General features: G+C 40.5%; 1 protein-coding gene across 8 annotated transcripts in view; it reads right to left on the bottom strand.

Annotated features, from left to right (window-relative positions):
* The window catches only part of tbc1d4 (TBC1 domain family, member 4), a 42,864-nt gene extending 28,966 nt beyond the window's left edge, over positions 1 to 13,898 (bottom strand). For 2 of the 8 annotated variants that reach the window (XM_017695193.2, XM_037539259.1), the window contains exons 1-2: positions 12,797 to 13,896; positions 2,847 to 3,443 (exon numbers count right to left, since the gene is read on the bottom strand). In XM_017695193.2, the coding sequence (XP_017550682.1) occupies positions 2,847 to 3,443; positions 12,797 to 13,195 (996 nt within the window). In that variant the 5' untranslated portion in view covers positions 13,196 to 13,896. Of the gene's footprint in view, positions 1 to 2,846; positions 3,444 to 12,796 lie in introns of all 8 variants that reach the window. The other 6 variants (XM_017695190.2, XM_017695195.2, XM_017695189.2 and 3 more) reach the window with 4 other exon arrangements.
* Positions 13,899 to 14,870: the final 972 nt, after the last annotated feature.

Genomic DNA, 14,870 nt, shown 5'->3' with positions numbered 1-14,870 from the left:
ACATAAGAGTGATTTAACAGAGGCTAGACCACTTTAGGATACATAGCTAGAAAAGGTCAAAATAAGTTTTGTCCACTTGGCAATGTAGCATTTAATTAATAGAATAGTCAATATAACATGTTTAATTGGAAAAAAAGTTGTGAAATTTACATTTACAGAATTTTCCTCCGAGTCAAAACGTAGTCAATCAGCCAAGATACAGTAAGTGTCTGAAATTTACTTGTATAGCTTTGCACTTGCACTCTGAGGCTAAAGTAGCCAACAAGTAATGGAAGCTTATACCACCATAATAGATCCTTATTATTCTTCTGGTTACAATACAGTGGAAGTCGCCATAATACGGAAAACATAGCAGTGATAGTGTTTATGAATGAGAACATAGAGGACTGTTTTATATGTATTTACCAATTTTTGTCAGAACAGACGTTTGGTGGAGCAGTTTTCATTCTCAGACTGATTTACAAGGGCTACAAATTTTTCTTCGAGAATTATCTGCATGATTACAAAGGTAAGGATCTTAAGTTACCCAACAAGGTCAGCTAAACTTACTTGCTAATGTTTAACAGAATATAGCCAATGTTATGCTGGTTAGGAGTAAAGTTAACATAATTAGTAATACCTCAATGTTTTTGGGTCATTTTTACAGTTTCCTCTGTCTAACACTGCCTAATTACCCATGTCTAATGTTGTTTTGCACAGGATCACGTTCTAAATAGCCAGATTAGAGCGTTTTTATATACAACCCCAATTCCAATGAAGTTGGGACGTTGTATAAAACATAAATAAAAACAGAATACGATAATTTGCAAATCCTTTTAACCTATATTCAATTGAATACACTACAAAGACAAGATATTTAATGTTCAAACGGATAAACTTTATTGTTTTGTGCAAATATTTACTCATTTTAAATTTGATTTCTGCATGTTCCAAAGAGGTTGGGACAGGGGTATGTTGTGTTACATCACCTTTCCTTTTAACAACACTCAGTAAGCGTTTGGGAACTGAGGACACTAATTGTTGAAGCTTTGTAGGTGGAATTCTTTCCCATTCTTGCTTGATGTACAACTTCAGTTGCTCAACAGTCCGGGGTCTCCATTGTTGTATTTTGAGCTTCATAATGTGCCACACATTTTCAATGGGAGACAGGTCAGGACTGCAGGCAGGCCAGTCTAGTACCTGCACTCTTTTACTATGAAGCCCCGCTGTTGTAATGCGTGCAGAATGTGGCTTGGCATTGTCTTGCTGAAATAAGCAGGACGTCCCTGAAAAAGACGCTGCTTGGATGGCAGCATATGTTGCTCCAAAACCTGTATGTACCTTTCAGCATTAAATGGTACCTTCACAGATGTGCAAGGTACCCATGCCATGGGCACTAACACAACCCCATACCATCAGAGATGCTGGCTTTTGAACTTTGCGCTGATAACAATCCGGACAGTCCTTTTCCTCTTTGGCCCGGAAGACATGACGTCCATGATTTCCAAAAACAGTTTGAAATGTGGACTCGTCAGACCACAGGACACATTTCCACTTTGCGTCAGTCCATCCCAGATGAGCTCGGGGCCCAGAGAAGCCGGCAGTGTTTCTGGGTGTTGTTGATATCTGGCTTTCGCTTTGCATGGCAGAGTTTTAACTTGCACTTTTAGACAGAGCAACGAACTGTGTTCACTGACAGTGGTTTTCTGAAGTGTTCCTGAGCCCATGTGGTAATATCCGTTACAGAATGATGACTGTTTTTAATGCAGTGCTGCCTGAGGGATCGAATGTCACGGGCATTCAATGTTGGTTTTCTGTCTTGCCGCTTACTTGCAGATATTTCTCCAGATTCTCTGAATCTTTTGATGATATTATGGACTGTAGATGATGAAATCCCTAAATTCCTTGCAATTGCACGTTGAGAAATGTTGTTCTTAAACTGTTGGACTATTTGCTCACGCAGTTGTTCAGAAAGTGGTGAACCTCGCCCCATCCTTACTTGTGAACGACTGAGCCTTTCAGGGATGCTCCCTTTATACCCAATCAAGACACTCACCAATTAACCAATTAACCTGTTCACCTGTGGAATGTTCCAAACATTTGTTTTTTGAGCATTCCTCAACTTTCCCAGTCTTTGGTTTCCCCTGTCCCAACTTCTTTGGAACGGGTTGCAGGCATCAAATTCAAAATGAGTGAATATTTGCAAAAAACAATTTTATTAAATTTATAAGTTTATCCGTTTGATCATTAAATATCTTGTCTTTGTAGTGTATTCAATTGAATATAGGTTGAAAAGGATTTGCAAATCATTGTATTCTGTTTTTTATTTATGCTTTACACAATGTCCCAACTTCATAGGAGTTGGGGTTGTAAATTAATCAACATGATGATGTTTAGTTACTTTAGTTACTACTTTGCTCAACCTAATCAGCACACATAACGCTGCAGTCCACACAGTTAATTGGCAGCTTCTCACCCTTTTTTTAAATCCATACACTCCTGCACCCAAGTGCAGAAGCTCAAAGTGTCATTAGTGTCATATGTTAACGCAGACCTTGTTAAACTTGCTCCTCTATAAAAATGAAAACTCCTAACCCTAACCCTTAACCCAACCAAAGCCAAAATCACACAACATATGAAAACACAAGCAATTTTTTTAATTTCTCAGTGAGAGATTTCTAAGGGATTCAATTGGTGTTTCAACTACATTTGGTACAAAGGGAAATCTGTGCAGGTTAGTTGAACTATTACTTTAAAGCAGGCATGATGTATAAATCAAATACAGTAAAAGCCCCACACTTCTAACACACACAATCACTTGTTTAGCCCTATGTTATGTGTATACGCTTGCCTGTGTAGGCTCATACCTGGAACAGCATGGTGCGGTTCTTGTCTGCGTCTGACGGCTGTACATTGTTGGGTGCGCTGGCATGTCTTCTGCGTGCAGGCCCAATGGCCCCGGCCTGCATCGTTCTGCTCTGCATGCCGCCAGCCAGGCTGTTGCAGCGCGTGCGGAACTCCTGCTGCTCCTCGAACCCCGAATCCTCCAGGATACACTCAGGGAAAGCTCCACGCAGGCTGCCCACACTGAGGCTGCTGCCTAGTTTCCCATTACTCACTCTGGCCTGATCTCCAGCTCCTGACTCTGCCCCTGCAGCCTCAGTGAGCGAGGCGCTCAGTGGGTCATCCCCAACGATGAACTCCACGGAGGTCTCTGTTGAGCTGCGCTGCCCATTCAGAAGATGTAGCCGCTTGCGCTCCACCTCATGCTGCCGAAACTTGTCAATGCAGTCATCAATAAGGGTGGAGGGGGCTTTTTTGTGGTTGACTGTCACTTTGCCACAGTAAAGCACCTCAAACTTCTGGGAGTTGTAAAAAGACTCTTCTCCCTCCTGCTTGGGCCTGTTGTCCTCCTTATGTGCAACTTTAGAGGCCTGTCTGATGCTACTGATAACTTCAGGAACCTGCAGGGTGGAGAGAAAAACAGCCTTGACTCTTCAGAGCTGATAAAAGCCAAACATGGCCATGGTTCCTATTAATAGCCCAGAATGAACAAATTGAGATGCAGAGTGATGTCTGGCCCAGATTTGTCTCCTTAATGAAGCTACAAAGGTCAAGGAATAACACTGCAGTGGGTGGACAGTGCCAATATCCGGATATTTAATTAAATTATCACAATACCAATAATACAAACGGATAGTGCTATGACACTAATTTGAATAAGCCTCAATAAGCCTGACATAAGGAGTTAAAGCTAACACAATACAGCCCCAATTAAATATCTAAATACAGCACTCAGGTTAAATCACTATATTCAAAATTCTGCAAAATGGACCTTACATCACATCAGTAAAACAATATTTATACGACGACATAACGCCCTACAAGTAACCACAGACACCATCTTCACTACTTGCACTTTGACAGTGATTACTGTAATTTGTCACCTTTAAATACACAGTAAAACCTAAAACTAAACTCGAAAATGGATTTGAAAAAAATAACAGTCTTAGAAGCCTGGTATAGTGCCCTTTGTCTCTAGGTTGCTTAATAGTGGAATCGGTATGCAATATTCACATAAATCTGAGAGCAAGCAGCCAAGACATTCCTGGGTCCCAAAGTCAGATTTTCCCATAAAGAGCAAATACATCAAACAGAATCACTCTACTGAGGGCTTGTGAACAGCTACTGAGTTCAACTGTCTTTCAAAGGCTCGGAAAATTCCTGTCACTTCACTCGAAGTGAAGTACATGGACGGCTTTGCAAACAAAATTAAACTGATTTACATTAGCAAGCCAGCTCTTGCCAAGAGAACACAAACAGTGCTTGGGTGACAGAACTGGGCCAAGCACCAGGGAGGCTCAGAGGTGATATAAATGCAGGCCTAGCAGCACCAAACAGACACCAGGATAGCTCTCAGAGTGAATAGAGTGGTTCCCTTAATTTACACAAGAGGTGGGCAACATTGTTATATTGTAATAAATTACACCACATCATATCAAAGTGTGTCAGAAAACTGACCAACTGCATGTTTCGTTACAAAGCGCACATAATTATTATTATTATTACTAATTGGATTTAGTGCAGGGCAGTACAAGACACCAAATAAGAAACAATGTACAGTTTTTTATAGTATTTTTTTTTTAGTTTTTTGGTCTTTTCCAATTAATCAAATCTCAGAAAAATAAAGTATTGTAATGTATATTGTGTATTGAAGAAATGTCTTGAAACATCATGATAATATCATTTTGCCCTGGCCCAATGTCCAGTACGAAAATTTTACATATTATTATTAATGCTTTTTCATAAGATTCTTTGGATCAAATGCAGTAGAATGTTATGCTTTAAAAATGCTCATGATGTCATACATACTGAAATGTTTTCCACTGCTTGATTAAAAATGCTCAGTGATATTCCTAAAAGAAATCTTCACAAAAAAAAAAAAAAGAAAAACAAACTTTTCATTGTACCAGAAAAAATGCATACCAGGGCCAACTTCATGCAAAACAGAATTTTCCTTGCTTTTCTGAAGTAAACGAAAGTGTGGAGTAGTATGATAAGAGTTTCAAAATGTACACTTGTTTACTCCCCATTATGTATGGTCCATAAATGCAACTAAGACACAATGAAAACTAAATGAAACTAAGATACAAAGACAATTTTGAATTCATTGCTTTTGTGACGACACAAAACATCTACATATACACACCTATTCAGCCTTCAGCAGGCTGGCTCCACCCATCCATGTAAGGAGTGATTCAGTTCAGACTGCTTTTTGAACAAAGCACACTAAAACACAGCCAATCAGAGCGCCGATCATTAACCCATTAACCGCAGGCCTTCAACCCACTAAAATAAAAGATTTATTTTGCTTTTTACTTCTGCATTTAAATGTTTTGTATCATGGTGCAAAAGCCATAATCAGTATTATGAAATATGCATATCATTACACCTCTAATGTAAAGACTGTGCTGTCTTTGAATAAAGAAAAGATTTTGTGCACTGGTGCCAAGTGCCCATCTGGACAAATGTTCATTAAATAGGTTTAAATGAGAAGCATTGATTAGAAAACCCTAATGAATACAGCAAATGTGCAACTAGCAAAAAACAGCATACTGTAATGTTTACTGGCACACTTAAGGTTTAAAACCACAAGGCTCCAGTCGACACCAAGGTCAAATGGATTACTTGCTCAAGGCAGTGCTAGAGAGTACACCAAACAGAACTGCACGCTATGCACACACTCATATCACTGCTGAAGATAAGATTCAGTAGACTTGGTTGACAAATGTATTTATGCATTAAAAAAAGACATTCAGCTATATAGGCTAAAGGATCTCAGCTGCAGTGGGTAAACAGTACATTATCCAGTTCAGTAGCACAACCCGGGGAACCATGACAACCTTTAGAGCCCATGCCCATTAAGCATATGCCAACAATGTTTACGAGACTCACAAAAGACTTTTCACTAAAGGTTTGTCAGAATTAGGCACTGCATCCATCAAAGCATGTCAGTCATACAGCATCATAATACTACTACAGCTCAGCTGTTTTCTTTACTTTGCTGACACTAAAAAGGAAACTACACATATTGACAGGCAGATCTATATGAGTACACAATTTAAGTTCCCAAGGATGACCGTGGACAAGATTACGCTGCTCCTCATATAAAAGCCTCCTTGAAGACAGGACAAAAAGCAAACACCATTTGACATGTTATATCTCTCACAAAATAGCTGACTTGTGGAAGCAAGAGAAAGGGCGCGGCCGCCTTGTTTTTTTAACTGACAGCTGGCACATCTCCAAGCACTACATGAAGATTTCCAGCAAATCACAGCCCACTGAAAAAAAAGGACCATATCCAACCCTTTCAATTCATCAGCAACAAACAGATTTAACTGGAAACTTGTGCTAAAGGGCCCACATCTTACATTTCTCTTCTATTTTATTTCCCCCTGAGATCCGCTTTTGAGCTTTGTGTGGGTTTATACACCAAGAACAGCAGTTATTCATTTTTATATGACAAATTTTCAACCCCTCTTTATCCCTTCTACTTAAACAGGCTGTTCTGTAACTACGTCTTTAAGACTGATATATTTAACTGACCTATGCTTTAATTGGCTGCCCTGTATTGTACCTCATTCAAAAAGCAGTCTAGGTTGAAATGCTCCTAACAGTGTGAATGTATTTAATATACACAATCTTCACATGCTTTATTATGTGTGAGATCACAAAAACAACAGATTCAAAAGAAGTTGCTTTTGCTTAGTTTCCATATACGGGCTGCATGGACTGGGGAGTGAACGACACATTTTGAAACCTTAACAGTGTTTATATATGATGTAAATCTGTGAGGAGTTTGGATTGAATGAGGAGTCTTCTATAGGCAGTTTAACACAAAGGTGTATGATTCCATTTTAGTCTGAATGCAAATGCATTTAGTAAAGTAACAAACAATGTGTCTTACACACATCCAGAAGGGCAAGGTTCCTGCACCAACACCTGTTTAAAACTTGGTGCAATTAAACATATTGGTCTTGCATTACCCTGACAACTTTAGAAGAACACCTCTAAATACCTTTACTCCACTGAAATCAATTAGGTGTGATGTAATTGAACACCATGATTTAATCTGAATCATTTGCACTGAGCCTAAGGCCTAAACATGGCACAGGACTGTCCTTGGAGAGTCATTCTGTACAAGCTCATGGGCAGATAATCAAGCTCCACTGCTTGCCAGAAACAGTTTCAAGGAAAGTGAATCAGTCAGATATAATGTAAGACAGCATCAACACTATTCAATAGAAATATATAGCTCTCTGGCTACCAATGTGGTAGGCTGCATCTCTAATTTTCTCTTGGTTTCATGGATATTTGTGGATTTGTGGACATGTGTACATTTTGACATGTTTCCTGTCAAGGTGGTCTCTGGTAAATCTGCAATTACTAAGCAGCAACGACAGCAGGGGGCTGACCCAGAGTGGGTCTGATAAGTAATGAGAGTCACACACAGCAGAAGAATGGTCCATGACAACAGCAGCCCTATTTAAACCTAAAAGATGACAACGCAGCAAATCATTCCCATATCAGTGTATGCAACTAACTAAACATCTGCACAGTCCGTCTGAGCGTTAACAGCTGCTGTTTGGTAACTGGGGCAGGGTTCTGACAGTGTTATTTTCATACTCTGTTGTCGTTTCCCGATTGTAGTCTATGTCTCATGTTTCTAGGCCTGATGCAGGTTCCAACCACACTGTGGTCATTCTGAAATCCATGCCAAAGGTCACTGTCCAGACATGACTCAGGCTGGCACAAAATTCACAGACTATTTTTACAGACACCAAGACAACTGCCATTATTCAAAACGGCTGTTTATAGCTAAATACTATGTACAGTTCATCCCACCAGTTCTGAGATCATTTTAAGCATAAACCAGCTAAACGCTACGCGAATCGCATAGACTGTACAGATCGAAACATATTACAATAATCTCCCCAAAGGACCTGTGCAAAGGTGTGAAACATGCAGGCCTATGTAACCTATACTAGGTTTATGATTAAAGATGCCAGTACTTAGATATTTTCATTTTACATAAGCAGACAGATAGTTAATTAAATGTACTGAGTTCTAATTTTGTGTTGTAACAGGACTATAAAATGTGGTTAGTTCACTGGTATTATTGCTACTATGAAGTATGTGCACCCGAATGTGAACATGTTGCCAAGCACATATCGTTAAGGACGCGACTGAGAAGGCAGAGAGCTTACGGTCAGCGCTGGCATGACTTTTTCACTACCTAGGCTACCTACTGTAGCTGAACTACAGTAGTTAGCAAACTAACATGTTGACAATCCACAAGTACGAAGACCACAAGTCCTCATCACATCCAGTGCTGTACCAGTTATCACTGATAGCTCATTAGCTCATCTGAAGAGGTAGCATCCACTACTTAATCAACACAAAAACCTACTGATTTCCTGCAACTCCATCCATTTTTGCCCTTGTTTTTTTCTGCCCTGTTATCTGCACCACAAATATCTGTTCAATAACCAATTTACAGATACTTGAGAAGTAACATTAGTCAAAATGCACATCTCTTGCAAAATTATTTAGGGGTGTAATGATAAACAAATTAAAGAGATTTGACGTGATGCAGTGGTCTCTCATTATGACATTAAAATGTCATACAAACAATACAAACAATTTTGTTTTGATTCAGCAAAAATTGGCAGCGCCTGAGTATGTGCCTCATGTTCACATGCTCACCATGCACAGAGCGTACATACATGCACACTAGGAGCATAACGATGCGCATATTTTCAGGTTCAATACGATTTTAATTCTTAAGTCAAAATTGAATATATTTTTCAATAGTTTCTTGTTTCGCTCCAACAAACAGACGTTCTCCAACAGAACTTTCTCAACACTGGATGCACCATCCTCCTCCAAAATAAACACCAAAACTCATAACTTCTAGATTTTTTTTATGATTTATATAAAGCCTTTACGGTTTCAATCAACAGATGGTAAAAGAGATGCCTAGAAGAGACTGAGAGGTGTGTTGGCCACACAGTTTCGATTTTCAATACTATGTCTAAAATTTGATTCTTTGATATGTATCGAGATGCTTACACCCTTGATAATCTGTAATTAAGACCTAAGGCCCGAACACGCCATGCCAACATTTGTCCAACTGATCATTGCCTTCCTTCAGCTCACAGTCACTAATGTGCCTAATGTGAAAATTTGCACTCAAACACACCGCTTAACACTACAGCTGACAGCCAACATGCACATACATAAGGCACCTGCACGCAAGCTTTTTTGTGTGTGTGTGTGTGTGTGTGTGTGTGTGTGTGTGTGTGTGTGTGTGTATTTTATAATAATAATGTTTTATCATTGGGAATATGACAACCGCACATGATTCATTAAAATGTGTACATTTGAACAGTAAAAACTAATTTAAAATGGCCATTCCTAGTGCTAAAACTTTGCTATTTCCTTTAGGCTATTCTCTACTCTATTTATAAAAAGTGCAGTTTTCTTACGTTGCTCTCTTTCTTGCTCTTGTTCAAGAAAGATAATGTTGAGCATGTTGAAATAACATCTTGAAACAGCCAAAAAAGAACTACCAAAGACCGACTGGAGTCAACAAAGCCATCATCACCACACTGACAACAAGCAACTGCCAATGGCCTGAATACGTCCAGCTAACAGTCAGCTTGGTGTGTCCCGGGCCTCAGTATAATTAATGTGCCAGGACTGCAAAATATATCATTTGCTAATTGTTATCACAATATTTCCTTTTTGCAATAGTGATATGGCAGAAAGATGTACCTGCAAATGAGTCTTCTAAACAACCACCATATTATTTTATTTTATTTTTTTTTACTATGTTCTGAGAACATTTTAATCAACCACACCTAAAGGTGACTGTTTCCGTGGGTTTTTTGATGAATCAAGGTCATCATGTAATTCAACAAAAGTAAGTTCTTTTGGTCCAAATAACACAAGTTGATTTTTAATGTCACATTACTGATTCCCCTATACATGATTCATATCACAATCACAGCATATAGCAATATAGTTGCAATACTAGGATACTGTCTCTATTGTGCAGCTCTAGTTTTTTTTTTTCCAAGCCATTTTGTGTAATGTGCTGTCAGCTTCTGCATATTCTGTGCAGGAATATGCCTGAACATGATTGAGTTTGCTAAAGTGGTCAACTGGCTCTGACTCATTTTCAATCATCTTAACTTGATTAAAAAAGGAAGGACAGAACGCAGCTGTAGGACCCAAGGCACTGCAAATATTTCCCAAGTCAAGCACTGCTTTCTATTTGGTGAGGCAATAGACATTACTTAGTGCAAGAATAAAATATAGCCTTTTAACTGATGAGATGCTTATCTTTTTACTCTAATCAGTTCAGGCTGCATAACTGAACTCAAACAGAGTGGAACAAAAAAAAGGTGCTTTCCAACTAATAACTGTTCTGTAGTGGAAGAACAGACAGCCTAAACTGTGGCACTTTCCTGTGTTTTTGAGAATAAGCTAAAACTACAAAAGCCTACAAATGTCAGCACTACTGAAGCCTGAACAGTAGATCCGATGTCGTGTTCAGTAGCAGTTTGAGAACAAGGAGAGATGTGAGTGAGGAGAAATTCCTCATGGTCCATCTGGCACGTGTTGCTATCCAGCCAGTTTTTCTTGCGTAACGACATAGCCATGAGGTGCTCATGTTGCCTTAAGGAGTGCTGCATGCACTAACGCCACGCTTCACTCCAGGAACAGAACATCATTCTCGCTCATGTTCACACACCAAACCACTTCATTCAAGCATGGCAGCCATGTGCTCAGCGAATCCTTGCTCACCAGAATAACTGGTTTCTCCTTATAGACTGACAAAGCTTAAAACTTAAGCTAGAAACAAATTATTTTTCCATGTGCACAAGTACTAGTAGCTCAGTGTTTATCAAGGTTTACTGTTCAGCTCCAAATGGGAAGGTCATAGTAGTTACATTGTGTAAAATGAGCACTGTTATATCTTCAGTTAAATCATTTATAATGCATATTTAAGGAAAACCTGTCAAATTCAGGAAGTAAAGCTTGTGGGAGGAACTTAAGAGAGTGCTGTCCAATGAAAGCAGAAATGTATATATTTGCATAATGCCACAGTGTGTACAGCGTTACAGAAGCCAAGTTTGTCATGTGTATTTCATATACAACTGTACATGCACAATGCAATCACTCAAGTCTTCAAAACAGCCAAAACCTTAATTCAAATAAGAAGCAAGATCGAAAGAATATGTGCAGAACAGGAAACGTGCATAACTCAAAATGTCAAAAAAAAAAACTAACAGGATGGCCTTTCACTTGTAAATATTATGCAGATCTGCTCATGCCTCCCACATGCACATCCTGCACACTCACACTTCTGTAAGAGTTACACCACATTACAGTCCTGAATAGAGTATCAAAAATCCATAGAACGCCACAGACGGTATGATATAACAGGCCACACTGTAGCAGGACCTATAATCAATTAGTCTGCCAGCTCAGCATGAGGGACGAATAAGAAGTTCAAACTGCTACAGGTATCACTTAAATTAGTCCAAATATAATAAAGCCTTCAGCCTTTAGCCAATTAGGTGCTAACTGTTTGGCAGATCTCTTCATCTTCTGCGTGTGTAGTAGGGATGATGATGACCTGTGAATCACACGCGAACCAATTAATACCTCTTACTTCATGGCACTGGCCCTCATATGCATTTACACTGACACTCACTCAATACTCTAACATACCGAATCAGCTCATTAACAAGTCCTTCCTGAGGTGGGATGTGTAGATTAAGGCAGAAAAACTAATCCATGTGTTAAAGTTCACAGGACAGAAGTACTTTAGAGGGTATTTAGCTGGACAACTTGAGGCGAAACAATCTTAACTTTGTGCTTAGTACATCCAGCCAATTGAGAAATCCTGCTTTGTGAAATATCTCCAAAGCAGGGTTCAAAAGCACTGGCCTTCAAACAGGAATTCCACATATTTTTCAAAAATGTCCGCATAATTAGTAAATCAGAGTTGTTCACTATGGTGCTGACAGGAACCAGACGTCTGAAGCACTGAATGACCCCAGAGGCTGCGTCACTGAGCTCAATGACATAAAAAGGTTACAAATATGCTGCCTGATGCAGGACATTGCTGTACAATAGTTTTGTGATTCACTTTTATTCTGAAACATAGCTTTAAAAGCTAGTCATATTGGACATGTATGCGCAGGACATTGTGCAGCAAAATACAACAAAAAAGAAAACTTTTCACCCAGATTCACCGGTCATGCATCACTACAAATATCACATGCAAAACTCAGAAGCCACATGTTGGCTCACTGGTGGATTTGGATAGACAATAAAAGGCTGGATTTGCATAGCAGATATCGTGACCCCTGGTTCCCATCACCCCCACTGTAAAGAAATCTGAGTTGACAATTTTTTGACAATGCACCTTATTACCTAAAAATGCTTTGAATGACTGTTTATATCTCAGCGAATAAATTATGCAGTAAATTTTGACAAATCATTGGAAATTCTCTTTAATCTTTACCAGCAGTGTGTACTGACAATTGCTGCAAATGTTGAGTGGACAGTAATAGTGACTCAGAATAGTGAAATGCACCGTGATTCATATTTAGGGCATTTATGAACTGTAAACTGAATTAAAGAAAAAACACATATGTATGCATGTAAGTGACAGAGGACGAGGGTCACGGCGTTTAATGCAAAGTGGATGTGCCGTTCACATTCACTAATGGGGTCGTACCTGGTTGGGCTCTCCAGCCTTGAACACATGGCAGGCCATCTCGGACTCGGGGTCCTCCGGCTGGCTGCGGATGAGGTAGGCGAAGTAGCTGAGGTCGTGGCTGTTGTGGATGAACCTCGATATGAACTGCGCCTTGTGCTCGAAGATGAAGACGGACGCGTTGCTGCTGCTGGCGGGCACGCAGCGGATGAGGGGAGGGCAGAGGGACAGCTGGACCTGGCGGGCCTGAGCGGGTCCGGGCTCGTTTCTCTCGCCTCTCCGACGGATCTCAGCCACCAGCCACGGCAGCATGGGCAGAGTGGTCCTCCTGTCCAGGGTGCACCAGCCCATGTAGAACAGAGAGAAGCTCCTCTCAGGCTTCGGACTGCTGCCTTTGGTGTCATTACTCTGTCCCTCCATCTCTTCTTCTTCTCCTTTTCAGGCTGAGGAGGACAAAGAAGGACCAACCCGTCGTGGCTGCTCTGCTCTTCTTCGCTCGGCCGAGTTTCAGCGGCGCATGGGGAAGAAGGGAAGTGTGGAAGTGGAGCGAGGCACAAAGAAACTGGCCGCTTTTCCTTTTCCTGGCTGCAGACTGAGCTCTGCGCTTCACTCGGTCTTTGGTAAAAGAGTGGAAAAGTTAGTCTAACACTAACACGGCGACTGCAGGACTCGTCCTTTACGAAGCTGGAAGAAGAAATAAGGCTCTCTTTTCAAGACACTGCCGTGTCTGTCCTTCTTCAGACACAGTGAAGACTTCAGCTTCAGTAAATAAGCGTCCATTCAGACGGACTGCAGCTCCAGCTCAGCGGTCAAGTCAGTAAGGCACCGAAACGTGGCGTCTGAGGGTGTAAACACACACACACAGAAACAGCAGCACGAAGGAAGGAGGGAGTCTCCAGTCTTCTCTTCTCCTCCTTTCCTCTCCGCACACATACAGGAGCTGTTATGGTGAACTAGAGCGAATATCCTTTAAAAACGCCACTTTCCTTCTCGCTCTTTCGTCCTGTGCAACTCATTCTTGGCCGTTTCTGACAACAGCCCAGTGTCGTCCTCTCCTCCCCCACCGCTCAGCTCCTCAGCTCCAGTGGGCGTGGCTGTGGCGGAGGCGTTGACCTGATGGCATGTGGATTGAGGAATGGCCCCTCCCACCACACGTGACTGAACATGCTCCGCCCCTATCACACACGATCAGGCTTGTATTTCTATCCTAGTGGCGTATTTACGTGGAGTTCCTAAACGCATTATAGAGCACTTCAAAGGATTTTCTTTATTTAAAGATGTTCATTGCTGGGAGAGAAATTTACACATGTAAGAAATATCAATGCTACATTACACTAATTACAAAATTACAAAAATAAGGTTCTTCAAGGGTTCTTTATCAAAGACAATGGGCCTCATTCACCAATATCTTCCTAAGTTTCTTTTCTTAAATCTGTTCTTGAGAAAAGTCCTAAGAGTAAAGTGTACATCGGATTCATGACGTGTTCTTCAACCATAGAACTTTCACACCTTTGTGCCCCCCCCCAAAAAAGTATGTATTATATATACATATACAAGAAATTTCTTCTTAAGGACGATTGATGAGTGAGGCCCAGTGGCTCTTTATAGATCCATGAATGTGTTGCATATTGTTATATATAGAACCTTTTTTAAAATGGTTCTATTCAGCATAAATATTCTGTTGCTACAAGTTTGACATCTTAACAATAGAATTCTTTAAACAAAACATTAAGTTTTCATGGTTCGATATAGAACCACTAGAACCATCGAAGAACCATCTTTTTTTAGGAGTATATGACAATTATCACCTTTATTGCAGAAAAATAGATGTGTTTATATATCAGCAGTCATTCTTTTTAAAAACTTGTTATATTCAAATTGGGTGGCATGGTCAGGCAATGGGCAGCACTGTCGCCTCACAGCAAGAAGGGCCTGGGTTTGATTTCCTAGCCGTCTGCATGGCTTTCCTCCGGGTGCTCCAGTGTCCTCCCACAGTCCAAAGACATGCAGTCAGGGTAAATGGACATGCTAAATTGCCTGTGAGTGTGGGTGTGAATGTATGTCTGTCTGCCCTGCGATGGACTGGTGGCCTGCC

Source organism: Pygocentrus nattereri, chromosome 6, assembly GCF_015220715.1.
Source record: "Pygocentrus nattereri isolate fPygNat1 chromosome 6, fPygNat1.pri, whole genome shotgun sequence".
Lineage (NCBI taxonomy): Eukaryota > Metazoa > Chordata > Actinopteri > Characiformes > Serrasalmidae > Pygocentrus > Pygocentrus nattereri.
Note: the sequence above shows the minus strand (reverse complement) of the source record. Positions and strands in the feature narration are given on the sequence as shown.